General features: G+C 39.2%; 1 protein-coding gene across 2 annotated transcripts in view; it reads left to right on the plus strand.

Annotated features, from left to right (window-relative positions):
• Positions 1–14,195, plus strand: part of RPAP2 (RNA polymerase II associated protein 2) — a 64,888-nt gene that overhangs the window by 9,503 nt on the left and 41,190 nt on the right. For both annotated transcript variants that reach the window (XM_042462864.1, XM_042462865.1), the window contains exons 5-10: positions 914–979; positions 2,272–2,360; positions 5,846–5,881; positions 8,929–9,883; positions 11,600–11,694; positions 12,173–12,253. In XM_042462864.1, the coding sequence (XP_042318798.1) occupies positions 914–979; positions 2,272–2,360; positions 5,846–5,881; positions 8,929–9,883; positions 11,600–11,694; positions 12,173–12,253 (1,322 nt within the window). The remainder of the gene's footprint in view (positions 1–913; positions 980–2,271; positions 2,361–5,845; positions 5,882–8,928; positions 9,884–11,599; positions 11,695–12,172; positions 12,254–14,195) is intronic.

Raw genomic sequence — 14,195 nt, forward strand, 5'->3', positions numbered from 1 at the left:
GGGTAAAATATCCCTGGTTTTGCACAGTTTTCTAAAATCTGGCTATTTATACTGCACTCCTTACCTTGATGGTCATTGCTTTCACTCAGGAGCACACATACATCCTTTGCCACATCTGGCTGCACCTATGTGGCCAGGTGCTTCGTTTCCACATCAGATGCAGTGATTGGGGGGGGGGGGGGGGGGCTTCTGAGTCAAAGCAATGATGTGGCAAGGTAAGGAGCGTGTACCAGTTGTGGGTCCTGGGTCAATGTGGAGACGAGTTTATGAACATCCATTTCTTCCCATGCCAACCTTGGGACCAACCCAGGTGAGCACAGGACTAGTATAGCACAGTCTGAGCCCATACTTTCCTGGCCCATCTGCTCAGCCCCTTAGGAGAACCATCATTGGATCCCTTGGAAGTGAGTATACAATTTAAATGTCATTTCCCAAGAATGTTCTCCTTTTAGCCTGTTATTTAATGTGTGCATAATTTTTGATATATTGCCTAAAGCAACTATATTTGAAACTCCACACACGAAGGCAAACAAGTTAAAAAGAGAAGGCACAGATACATATCCAGAGAAGAAAGTTGAACATAACAATATCCTACCAGACAGGAAGGTGATGGGAAAAGGGCCATGATATTTGCCTGAAGAAATCTAAACCCAGGAAATTGCTCTTTTCAAATACAAAATATGATTTTCTGGGTCCTAATTAACATTTAATTAAAATTGTTTGGGGTATTTTCAAAACAAAAACTGACATCTTCAAAGTGTTAATTAAAATTCTCAAAACTCTTGTCAACTTGGTATGTGGGGTTAAGTGTAATGTCATGGTTTAGTAAGCAGTGATAACTGTGGAAGCTGATTTTAAAGCTAAAAGTGACATTAATTAATTTGCCAAACTATGTTTTGCTTTTCTTTTTGAGGTGCTGAAGCAAAAGTACAAAATTTCAACAAAAACAAACAAAGTTTATGATATTACTGAAAGAAAGGTATGTTTAAAACATTGTTTCTACAGTTGCCACTTGATGCTATTGTTGTTTTACAAGACATTGGTTCTGGATTGCAAAAGGCTCTGAGGGTGAAATACTGGCCATGTGTATGGACTCTTTGCTGACAGTGGGGATGGATGCAGTTCAGAGCAACTTCATACATATATCTCTTAATATAATCCAGTTGAGCCACATTGATATTTTCAGTGAATTTCAGTTTGTTGAGCAAGCATTCTGGTATTGTGAGATCAGTCTAGATTAAAACTCTGAGGCAAACAAAAAATTTCCAATTAACTTCTTCTGTTTCTGTTTTGATGTCAACTGCTGATCCATTTATGTAGGAAGGGGTCTCCCTAATATCTCTTTCTCTTTACTGTTGGTCCTCCTAGTTCCTGGAACACTGCAGAATGTAGTTTTCCCAGGTTGTCCAGTGACGTCCACAGCCCCTAGAAAAACTAAATTATCTAGCATTCCAGATACTGGAAATGGACAAGTGGGGGAGAGAAATTTAGCTATTGTAGCCACTGTTGAGGAGCAAGGTGGAAGAGAGAGGGACAGCACCCATTAAACGAGTTGGGGGGGCTGATGGGTGAAACGGTAAGGGACTGTGTTGCAGCTATGAAACCTTAAAACTTTCAGGAAAAATGTTTTTCCACATGTTGTGTCATTTGACTCACAGTTACTAGTCCCTGTCGATTCTGAGCCTAGGAGACCTTGCTTATTCCTATAAAAAAAGGCTTCATTTTTTGTTGTTATCATTTGTGACTTTCTGTGCTCAGAAACTGGCCTTTAAATCTTTAAGAATCTGCATTTAATGTGTTAATTAGTTCTTTGGAAAATAGTTTGTTGGTTGATTATACAGTTGGTGCTCCACATTTGCGGCATTGCTTTTGTGGATTTGATTATTTACAAATGTGATTAATATGTTCTCTCTCTAAGTCCTCCAGTGCAGCTCTGTCAGATGTTGACCATGGAGGACCTAAAGTTTCATAGACTTCTCTAGGCACTTGTAGATCCTCTAGTGCAATTCTGTGGTCAATTTCAGTGCAATTCTGTCAGTCATAGAGTTGTTGTGGAAGACTTAGAGATTCCTAGAGAGAGATTCTCTCAGGTAGAAAAGGTATGTTTTTATATTTGCATCCTCCCCCCCTCCCCACTTTCACAGGGGTCCTATGCTCCTAACCCCAGTAAATATGGAGGGCCCACTGTAGTTCACACCAAGTTTGTATCCATTTTAGTAAAGTAAGGAAATAACACTTGTAATTTTATTTATTTTATTTTTTTGGTGACAGTGTTTTTGCAGCAACTTCTGTTACAGAGCATCAAAATACTTTGAAGGTCAAATTTCCCAAAGTCCAGTGTGGCTGCGAGATGAAGAAAGGTAATTAGATAGCTAATAAAACAAGTGATCCTTAAGACTTTTTCTTGCCTGGGATTAGTAGAAGAGAAATAGCAGTGCACCTATGTGTTGGGGGGGGAAAAGTGTTGTTGGTTTGTGGTAGTTTCTAAGTTGGAAAAATTACCTTATTTGGACTCTACCTACATACTTCACCTACATACAGCTTCCCATGTTAAGAGATTCTGAGAATTACAGTCCCAAAAAGTAACTTTTCCAAGTTCTGGTTTCAAGATATACCATTTGGTAAAGGGTACAGCATTGGATAAGATAATTGATTGTCTTTTCAATGCTGATGGCCATTGTACTTAACCTGATGCTCATACTCACAATATTGAAGCCCTCCCATCTTCCTTAGATTAGAACCCAAGAAGTTGCTTGGGACAGCTCAGACTACCCTGTGTTGCCTGCACAGACTGGCAGCAATTCTCTAGGATTTCATGTAAAAGGTTTCAAGCCCTGTCTGGAGCTGTGAGTGCAAATGATACTGTTTAATGCACTTTGATTTCAGCTTGCTGTTGTGCAAATGCTTCCAATCCCCTCTTTCCATCCCAGTCTTGGTTTAAAATTTCATCCCCCAGACACTCACACTCTCCTGTCCTTGCTTAAAATTAATTACTCTATAAATATTTACACTATATGCCTGAATATGGCCCTAGGCCTGCTGCAGTTGTCCACTCCTGCTCTTTGATTCACATCCTGGTTAGTTTTAAGTAAAGTCAGTCCACATGGCTATGAACTCCAAAACTGTCGAGGCGAGGGAGGAACTTGCTCCAAGGAAGAAAAGAGAAGGTTTTGTGAAAAGCCTGGAAAAGTTGTTTTCTTAGACTATACACCCAAAATCTCCTAGCCTGCACTGGTGGTTGGCAGATTCTGGAAGTTGTACTCCAATATATATGAACAAACACCTTACCAAATCCCCCCCCCTGCCCCCACTGGTTTCTGATTTATTAAGAGTGGTGAATTGGGAGCCAGCTTTTATCTCTACTCTAGCCTACTTGATTTGAAAGCATCTATCTCAGGCCTCATCTTATGTCCTTTTTGTCTGAAAAGCAGGATTATCTTGCCTAATCTTATTAGTGCAAGCACTTCTAATTTTAGCAATAATACCAGAAGAATGAAGGCTCTGATTCAGGCTTTGAAAACATCTGCTTGTGAAATAAGTCCTTAGGGTGCTTCTAGGTGACACCTATGTTGAATAGCTGTCCTGACTGAAAGACAGTATTTCACAGCTAATCCATATGTCAACATCTTACAGTGGTTTGAGTCGTTTGACTACAGCTTTGGAGAGCAGGGTTCAATTCCTAGCTCAGGCATGAAATCCACTGGGTGACCTTGGGCAAGTCACACACTCTCAGCCTTAGAGAAAGGCCATGACAAACCTCCTCTGAATAAATCTTGCCAAGAAACCCTCATGATAGCCTCGCCTTAGGGTTGCCATAAGTCGGAAACAACTTGAAGGCACACAACAACAACCACTGTCCCCGCATCTTTTCCTAAGACAGACAAGGAAGTAAAGACAGAATAACATTGCTGTGTCTTTTGAATAGTAGCCTTAGGAGCCCTCCTCCTGGAAGCAGACATACGATAGGTACAGTTATTCTCCAAGGTAGAAAAGGAATCTGAGGTCTCTTGCTTGTGCTGCAGCAGGTGTGTTATATTTACTGAGAAAAATGGTGACTTGCAACTAACCAAGTCCCCACTGGGTGTCACTTTCTCACAAGGAATTTCTGTCTTATCCAATGAAAAGGAGACTGTTAAAACTTAGCAGGCAGTGTTCAGAGCCTGTTACTTAAAACTTATGCAGAGATAATAGCGCTAAAATCAGGTGGGAGAAATCTCTTATAAAAACAATTGGAACATTTTAAAAAAACATTTGGAACACTATTTTTTAAAAAAATTGAAGTTTGGAACCCAGGCGACGTAAATCAGCTTCAGCCAGATTGTGTAAAAAAGAAGGATAATAACTAAATAATTCATCTTTTTCTTCTTCTTTCTGCCTGATAATGGAGCTGGCCCATGTGAATTGTGATCCCACCAACATTCTTGCTTGAGTGAAGAGATGAGTGGGAATAAAGTCAGTTTTCACCTGCACAATGCTTGGTTTTAAAATTATTGGATGTGTCCTGTCCTACCTACTGTGACAGTTTGTGATGATTTATGTACATGGCAGGGTGGAGTGGCTCTCTGGACTATCTCAGTGTTGCCAGTTCAAAGCCTCATTTGCTTTCAGGATTTGGTCACTGCAGCTCCACATACCCTGAGGAAGCTTCCTTTTGGCTTTGCTAAATAAGTGCATGGGGAGATGTCCTGCTTGCATATGGGGAGACATGTTGCAGATTGCAGATGTTGTGGTAGTCGCTGGAAATTTAAAATGTACTTTCCAAATAAAACATTAAAGAAATTGAAAGGTTAAAAAAAAATTAAGGAATTTTCTCCTGGCCATTCTTATTCTAAGTTTCAGGCTTCAACTGTAAACGAGTTTACAGATGTAACTCACTTTAAGGTGCTTCACTTTAGAGCTAATATGGTGCTTTTCATTTGTATAGTACTGTGCCATTTTGTTACCCATGCTCAGTCCGTTTGCAGCATTTGTGCACTTTGGGGGTTTGTTTGTTTTTAATATTTTTTATTAAAAATATTCAAGGGAGATATCGGGGGAAGAGTGACAAGTCAAAACTAAATACTATAACTGAATGTTTTAACAAACATCTGAATATGGAAGGATCTAAATATTTAAAACTTTGTTGAATAATGATGAAAATCATCTTGGATTAAAGCGTTTCTAAATCGCATAAAGTATGCGTTTATTTTGTTTCTCAGTTCTTTATTCTGGCTAAAAAAATTATTATTTTAACTTTTTCATCTTTTGTTTAAACCCACCACTATTGCACACTTAATAAATAATAGTGTAAACTTTTTAAAATGATTTTATATGTACTGGCAAAAAAAAGGATGTTATTTGCTTTAAGGCGATACTTACCTTATGGTGATAGTTTGAAACCTAATTTACCATATTAGCAAGCTATGCATGTACTTCACTGATAGCAATTAGACTTTCTAGTAAATTAACATGCATTAGATGGCACTGCAAGTTTGCAGACCTAACTTGATATGTCCCATCCCTTGTAAACATTAAGCACAGAAGCATTATTATGTCAGCAAAGATGGCTAATGTTTAAAACCATAGATGAGAAATGGGACCTTCTACGTGTTGTTAAGACTGTATCTCTCATGATTAGTTGTGAAGACTAGGAGCTGGTGGCAATCACAGACCAACAGCATCTGGAGAGCCATATATTTCCCACTCTTGTATCATCATTTTCACATCAGTGCTGTTATGTTTCTGTATTACTTACAATATTGATATCTTGGAGCAGTTATATAAGTGTAAAGCTGAATTCATGTGTACTCCACATTACTATCAATTAGTTGTGTTTCTAAATCACTTTTATTTTTATTTTTCTAAGGCCACCAGACATTCACTTGCTACAAGAAGGGACAAGGTACAGTAGAGTTGTTTGTGCATCCACAATCTGGTTGAACAAAGTCTTTGATTTCCTGTTATCCTCTCCTGTACATCCAACGTTATTGTAGTTGCTACAAAGACCTGTTTGTCTTAAATGTTTGGGCTTTTTTTTCATTTTGTGATGATGAAAAGTTTGTTTGATCAGTATGATTTTCAGCTGCCCCTAGAACTATAGAGTTAATTGAACTTGTTGAAACATGACACAAATGCTGTGTTTGCTCTCAGATTCAGTGCTTCGGTTTTCATATATGATTGCTTTGTAAGTTCAGTGGAACCAATTATATGTGCTGAAAGCTTGTTTACATCTTCAGGTAAAGCATTAAATAAGTAGGCTGACTGTTTTTGTGTTTTATTTATACGTAAAATAAATCATTGAGTAGAATAGCAGTATGTGGGTTGCCTTTTCATGTCTATATTTGCATGCATCTTTTGGAGAGATCTAAAATAGAAAGCAATTCCATAATAAATCTGTAGTATTTGTTGATGGAGTATACTATTGGACAGTGGACCCTTCTCATTTGTGGGGTTTGGTTCTGGAAACTTCCTTGGATGGGGAAAAATGTGGATGCTCAAGGTCCATATTATTCAATAGGCAGTGATGTGTGCATGTTGACATCAGTGCATCAACAGGCATATGCTACAATTGAATAATATGATAATCCATGGGCAGTTGAATCTACGGACCTCTAGCTCGCTGACATGACAGGCCCACTATGAATTGTATAGTATAAACAATTTGTATTATTTTATCAAACTATCACAGTTTACTAAATTTGCCTTTTTCAAACTTCTGACTTGCTTCAAGTCCATCTCTATGCTATGATCTTTTTTTCTGAGATTCTCATCCATCTGCACACTCCACAAGTGAAGCACATGGTGAAAGACAACAAGAAAGCCTTCGCAGTGGCCATGCCCCATTTATGCAGTTCGAGGGAGGGTGGGTTATATGGTATCCACTTTATTAACTTTTTGGTGCCAGGCAAAATCTTTTTCTTGCCACATGATTATTTTAAAACACTGGCAATTTTAAAAGTGAGCTCTTAACAATTTAAACAGTAAGGGTTGTGTTCTAAATGTACTGTATTAAATAATTAACTGGTTATGCTCAAGTTCTGTTAATAAAGTATTGTTTTTGTATTTATATGCTTTTGCCTCAAGAAATGCTATACACTGGGCCCATCATATATGTGGCCTCTAGCTACACAGATTCAACAAAGCACAGACTCAAAGTGTTGAAGAAAAAAATACAGATGATCTAATAAAGCAAGCAACCTTATATACATAGGGAGAAGAAAGGAACTCAAATTTCTCTTGCCCAGTGATTCTCCTGCTCACCTCCACAGCTTGGCTGAGCAGGTCCAGGACAGTAGCAGAGGTAGAAGCAAGCCCTAGACATCAGATGCACATCTTTCAGCCTCCCCTGTCTCCAAGAAGCCTGTCAGCCACCCGTTTCCATATAGCGAACGAATGAGGGGGTGTAGCATAGCTGCCACATCAAAAGTGGAAGTGGGTGGTAAGTAGGCTCTCCAGAAGCAGGGAGCCCCAAAGAATGGTTTCCAGGGCTTGCCACTGCTGTCTCTGCTGTTGTCCTGGGACTGCTCAGCCAGGCTGTGGAGGTGAATGGGAGAGTCACTGGGTGATGGCAATTTGGGTTCTTTTCTTCTCTATATATATGTAATGGGCACCTGGTGCCTAGGGCTTGCTGTCACCACTACTGTTGCCTTATGCCTTTCTAAATAAGAGACTTCAGCATCTGCCTTTTTTGTTATCTGCTTGGGGTCCTGGAACCAAATCCCCCACAGACAGGGTAGGCCCACTGTATATTAGAAAGCTTAGATTCAGGCAAGGTGTCTCTGCTGGGAGCAATGATTAAAGAGGGGTGGTGTGTGGTGGGGATGGAAATTACATACAGGTTGAGTCTCCCTTATCCGAAATGCTTGGGACCAAAAGTGTTTTGGATTTTGGATCCATCCCCTCCCCCTGGATTTTGGAATATTTTCATATACATCATGAAATCTCTTACAGATGTGACTCAAGTCTAAACATGAAATTAATTTATTTTTTGTAGACAACCTTATACACATAGCCCAGAGGTAATTTTATATCTAATATTTTAAATAATTTTGTGCATGGAGCAAAGTTTGTGTACACTGAACCAACAGGTAGCAAAAATGTCACTGTGTCAACCACCCATGTGAACAATTTTGGGTTTTGATGGTGGCAGCACATAATTATCAGCACTGACTGGCAGAAGCTCTCCAGTACACTCTTACTGGAATGGGAATACAAGTCTGGATGAATGCCTCCCTCTCCCCTTTCTGCACACTTCACGGTTCTTCATTGTCTCTGCCACCCTCTCTCCCTCCCTTTAGCCTGAACAAGAGGTTTGTAAATAATTACAGGAAATAGGAGAAGAGAAAAGCTGGAGAGCGGTGTGCTTGTCCCTGATTCACTTATAGTTCTAGCTGCTTTGAATGAAGTACTATCAGGCTATGAGACTCAGTATGGTAAATGTGTTGGACTGGGGCTCAGGAAATCTGACCTGAGCCCTGAACCTCACTGGGTGACTTTGGACCAACTGACACTCTCTCATCCTGACTTACTTCATAGGGTGGTTGTGATCATGGAGTGGAGAAGGGAAAAGCAACATAAGCTACCTTGCACTCATTGAAAGAGAGGCAGCATATAGATGTACAATGAACCCGCTCCATACGCGGGCTTGTTATAGGCAGCTTTCGGCTTATGCGGAAGCTGCTGAGAGAATGGCGCACGCGCACGGCCGCATACCGAGCACAAGCCCCATTATTTCTAATGGGGCTGGAGCATACGTGCTTTTTGCCTTATGCGGGGGGGGGGGGGGTCCGGAACAGATCCCCCACGTAAGGCTAGGGCAGACTGTAATTAATACTGTAATTAAAACCAAATAGGCCTGTGACCTTATATAAGCTACATACTTTACATAATTGTTTGTCATTTAAATTAATGATGTGTGTTTTTCTTACTTTCATCTTTTTTTGTTAATAGGGGCCACTCTGGGAAGGAAGTAAAACTAGTTAGTGAAGGAATTTCAGCTTTAGACATTGAGAGCCCTGTTCCAGAGACAACTCAGGGCAACTCTAGCACAGAAAGTGAGAGCAGCAGTGATGCTGAACAAGAATTTGTTTCCTCCATTTTGCAAGAACATCTGACAGGTGCAGAGAAGGTTATTCAGCCAGTGCCCAGAAAGAGCAGACTCAAAAAGAAGCCAGCTGAGAGAGTTCAACCTAAGCCTATCTCAACAGAAAATCCAGTTAACAAGGCAGCAGAGCAGCTAAGCAGATGCACTTTGGATGGCCCAGAAGAGAAACACCTTCTTCCCAATAAACCACAGACTGAAAAAACTGATACTTCTGTGCACAACCTAATCCCTGAAACTGTACCCCCATCTGATGACTCCAGAGGCAACTCTGGGGGCTCACAACTGGTTTTCCTGGGTATGAGTCAAAAGGGGGCTGAACAATTTAAAAGGTTGCTCGCTAACTCAAAACAGCCTGGCAAGCATGACCTAAAAGGCCCAGTGGACTCTCTTGCTACCAAACAGGGCTTGCTAGAAAGCCTCAGGCAAACATTTACTGAATGGAAGACTGACGAAACACTGAAACTTCTCTGTGGCTCCAGCTTTGTAGGTGCCTGCAGGACACAGGAGCAGGCCTCACTAGCCGATTGTGAAAAGGAAGACCTTGACGAGGATGATTTGGATAGCTCTGATGACGTTGATACTTCTGCCCCCATGAAAGATGATTTGAACTGTTTGGACAAGGCTTTGCCTTTCAGAGACCCCACTATAGTAGCCAAACCTCTGCCTAGCTATGAAAAGTTGAAAGAAGAGACATCACAGCTGGAACTAAAGGTGAAGGAGTTCTACCAAGGCAAATTCACTGTAGCTGAAGAAGATCTGAAGACAGACTCAGGAGGGGAACAACACTATAGCAATTCTCAAGTAAGCATCTTGCAAAGGAATGGGTTATTGCCTCCCCCCCCCCCCAAAAAAAAGGCACCAGTCATGGCTTTTTTTAATGGTTTATAAAGTAAAACGTGGAATGGGGAACCATAAAAAAAAGGATTGACCTATGGTTGAAACTCCTAGTGATGTTCGATTCAGTTTAGTTGGCTAGTTTTGTCACATCTTTTTCCGCAGATTGGCTCCTTTCCCCCATCCTAAGTCCAGTCTCTGCAGATTTTGTTATGGGGAGAAAAATCAGTTGGTTAGGCCAGGGTATATTTTTTAAAACTGTACACATTCGTGTACATTTTTCAAATTGTACACATTGGTTTTTGCATCCATCCATCCATCTTAGGGCCACAAAAAGAAAGGTAGCCCTGTTGAGCTATAAGAACAAAATAAAATACGCAGGTAGGCAAGTCTTCTCTATTAGGGCCAAATTCATTTCCACAATAATATGCAAACTTTAGAGTCCTCCAGAACCATTCTTCAGGTATGTCTGTTGGGTGGAAGCATGGGAGTCCAAAAATTAAGTCAAATGTTATAGTTATGGGATTTGTAGTTAAACTCTGTCTCAAGATGGAGAGCATAGTATTAATCAGTCATTATGTTCAGTTATCAGATGACACTATGCAACTAGATTAAGGTGATACCTTTTATAACATAATATTTAGTTACTGTTATAATTCCAGAGGTGTGGCTTCACTAAGTATTGAGAGAGGAATATTATATGGTTCAAGTCCTGGCTTGTGCTGCTGCTGTCTACTCTATTGAAGGTTTTGAGGTAACAGCATGGTGTATGGGGAGGCCAGCAGTTTAGAACACTCAGATTAAAAAATCAACAACTGTTAAAGTTACTTTTGATGATACACCAAAGTAGAGTTACCTTTTTAAAAACTGTAACAATGATGATTAAATTGTTGTTCTTTCTTTCATTCTTGCTTCGAAATTATAACTATTTTTTAAATGTAATTTTCTTCTCTCTGAAAGACTGAAAAGGCCATATATCTTGTGCCTGCCACTCTAATTGGTATCATTGGCAGGCATGAAAGAAGAACTTCTAAGGTGTCTCTCAAAGCAAAAGTAGACTGGTGTATTGATGATGTTCCTTCAAATTATCTTCTGTATTTATTATGGGTTGCTATATTTAGAATTTGTTAGCCCTGTTCTTCTACATTTACTACATACTGAACTCTCTCTCTCTCTCTCACACACACACACACACACACACACACTATTTGCATTCTGCCTTTTTCCCAAGAAAGGGAGTCAAGGAAGGTTACAAGACAAAAGGGAATACAGTAAAACCACATGTATTATTATTATCATCATCATCATCATCATCATCATCATTAACCCTCATTTCCCCCAAAATTGGGACTTCAAGAGGTGTACAATTTGAAAGAACAGTACAATTAAAAACATATAAAAGTAAGTATTAAAATAAAATTAAAATATTAAAACAGATCACTCATTAAAAGAATAAAATGGAATTTAAAAAGATAAAAGCACTTTAAAAGTACATTATAAAACAACATAACATCCCAGACTTTTCTTTAAAGCTAAAAATATTGCAAACAATATGAAAATACTGTAGTATTAAGCTGTTTGTAAAAATTAAACCTTTTAAAACATTGCTTTAAAATATTTATTTGATATTTTACAGCTACCTTACTAATAGTTGATTTTTTTTTCTATTTTTAAATTATGTAGAATGACCAGCAGTGGACTCCTGTTTTTCCACTTGTGGATTCTAAAGCTCAGCAACAGATTCGGACACGAATTGTGCTTGAAAAGCTGCAGAAGGTGTAAGTACTGTCTCACAGTTGCTGTTCAGTACTTTCAGATGAACTGAGTACATAGGTATAGCTAATCTAAGGAGGCTCACTTGTTGAGAAGGAGAAGATAATGTCCCTGTGTACTCTTAAAAAGACAGGGCTAAGATTTTAGATTCTCCTAAAACCCAATGAAACAGAAAACAATTAAACTATATAGCTATTTTGTTGTTATATCAACTCTGTTGTTATATTGTTAAGCCAACTCTGATTTCTGGCAACCCTATTCTAGGGGTTTCCTGGCAAGATTTATTCAGAAAAAGTTTGACATTGCCTTCCTCAAATGCTGAGAGAATGTGATTGCCCAATGTCTCCCATTAGGTATCAGTGACAGAGCAGGGATTCAAACCCTGGTCTCCTGGAATTGCTAGTCTAGCATTCAGTCTGCTATACCACACTGGCTCATAAAACTCTAGTTTATTTAAATCAACATCTTTTGCTTTCTTTTCAGTTTGCCTGCTGTCTTGGGTCCTCTTCAGATTCCTCTTGGAGATGTTTATAATGAGCTTAGGAGTCTTGTTAAAACGTTCAGGTAAGTACAAAGGACTATCAAGGATTTTAGCTTTAATGCAGCAGGGCTTGGGACAGTACTGTACTGGATTCTGACCATTCTCTCTTCATTGGTATTTCTGCTAAGCAAGCATACCATAATTAGGAATTTGTTTACAAATTATGGCTAATGAGATATTACTGCACCTACTTAATTCCAGAAACTAAGGGAAGCAATGAATCTGTCTGTACCCAAATGAGCATGATGGTTGTCATTTCCTTTTCTGTTACATGGTGTTATGCCAAGATAAGACTGTTTTGCATATAATCCTCTGTACTAATGATCAAAACATTAGAGGCCAAGAAGTACCTTAAATTAACTATTTGATGTAATAATTGTTACATTGATTAAATGATATTTTTAACATATTTTGTGGTTTACATAGTACTCTCCACCTTCAGTTTTATCTTCACAACAATCCAGTTAGTTGGGTTAGCCTGAGAGATACTGATTGGCTCAAGATCACCGGCAGAGTTTTAGTGGCTAGAGAAGGATTTGTACCTCTGTCTCCATCAGTGTTGAATCATGCTGGATCTAGCAGTAAGTTTAACAGGTTCTGCAACTCATAAATCAAGTTCATGAAATTATATGAGATAGTGTCTCATCACATGGGATTTGTAGTCCAATACATCTGAAGAATACATCATTGGAAGCAGTTGCTTTATACTTTTATCTCTTCTGAAGGGAGAGTTATAAATCCAGAATTCCTGGGTTCTTTTGAACAAACTCAGTGCATTCAGTCCTTTCCTCAGAATTTATAGATTTGAAAGTATGAAATTTGTGTTCCTGAGTCTCTCTACCAATCGTGTACATAGTCTTTGTGAGGGATAGTCATTACTGAGGCTAAAACTGCAAGCATGTGTCGGGTGTCAGGTGAAAGCCTTAACAACAGCTTGTTGTTGTTATTATTACTATATTATTAATTTGTATCCCACTTTTCTCCCAGTATTGGGACGCAAAGGTGCTTATAGTCTAAAATCACAATACAATTAAAACTTACAAAGGTGACAGTTCAAATGGAATTATGGCAATTCTAAGGCAAATCTATCATGGGGTTTTCTTAGCAAGATTTGTTCAGTGGGGGAATTTGCCTTTGAGGCTGAGAGAGTGTGGCTTGCCCAGGCTCATCCATTGGGTTTCCATGGCTGAGAGAGGATTCGATCCCTGGTCTCCAGAGTCATATTCCTCAAATTACTACACCACACTGGCCCTAATAACAGCTTACTAAATAACAAAAATGCCACATACTAGTTAGTAACACAAAATAAAAAATAATTGAATAGGATGAGTGTTTCTTCTCTGCAAGCACAGGCGGAAAGAAAACTTGGCGCCAAATTTGAGAAAAGCCCTAAAATACATAGACATTGTGTGGAGCAGTGCAGCTATTAAAAAAAAGAAGGAAAAAAAAAGCAATAACAAAGCATGTGGTGAACTCAGCAAAAGCCATTTTCAGCTCCATTGGTTTTTAAAGAAACACTTGCAGTTCATCCTCTTCTGTGCATCATTTTATTCACCACTGCTGGGAAATACACTAAAGGGTTCTCTGGAGACGTTTTAGAACAGTTATAGTTCTTCCTGAGCAAAGTCCCTCAGTGCCTGTAAGCTTTTGTTAGGAAAACTGAGATGTCAAATAATCTCCAGAGTCATCTGTTGGAAGAATAAGGTGTGTGTGTGTGTTTGCACACTATTGTTGTGTTATGGAGGGCAGAATTACAAATAAATCCCACTTAAATAAAGAAAATGGCAAGGGTGATTATTGCTGTTCAACATTTCCTCAAGCTTTACACAGTTGCAGGCTCTGAGTTGATCTAGTCAAGTGAAAGGAGAGGTGGTATAGGTGTACCACTGGTACTGTTGTTGGGAGTGGAGTAAGAATCCCTGCAGTCACCTTAACACTTGGAATGGCTAATCTTCAATTTGCCAC

The sequence above is a fragment of the Sceloporus undulatus genome, chromosome 4, assembly GCF_019175285.1.
Source record: "Sceloporus undulatus isolate JIND9_A2432 ecotype Alabama chromosome 4, SceUnd_v1.1, whole genome shotgun sequence".
Lineage (NCBI taxonomy): Eukaryota > Metazoa > Chordata > Lepidosauria > Squamata > Phrynosomatidae > Sceloporus > Sceloporus undulatus.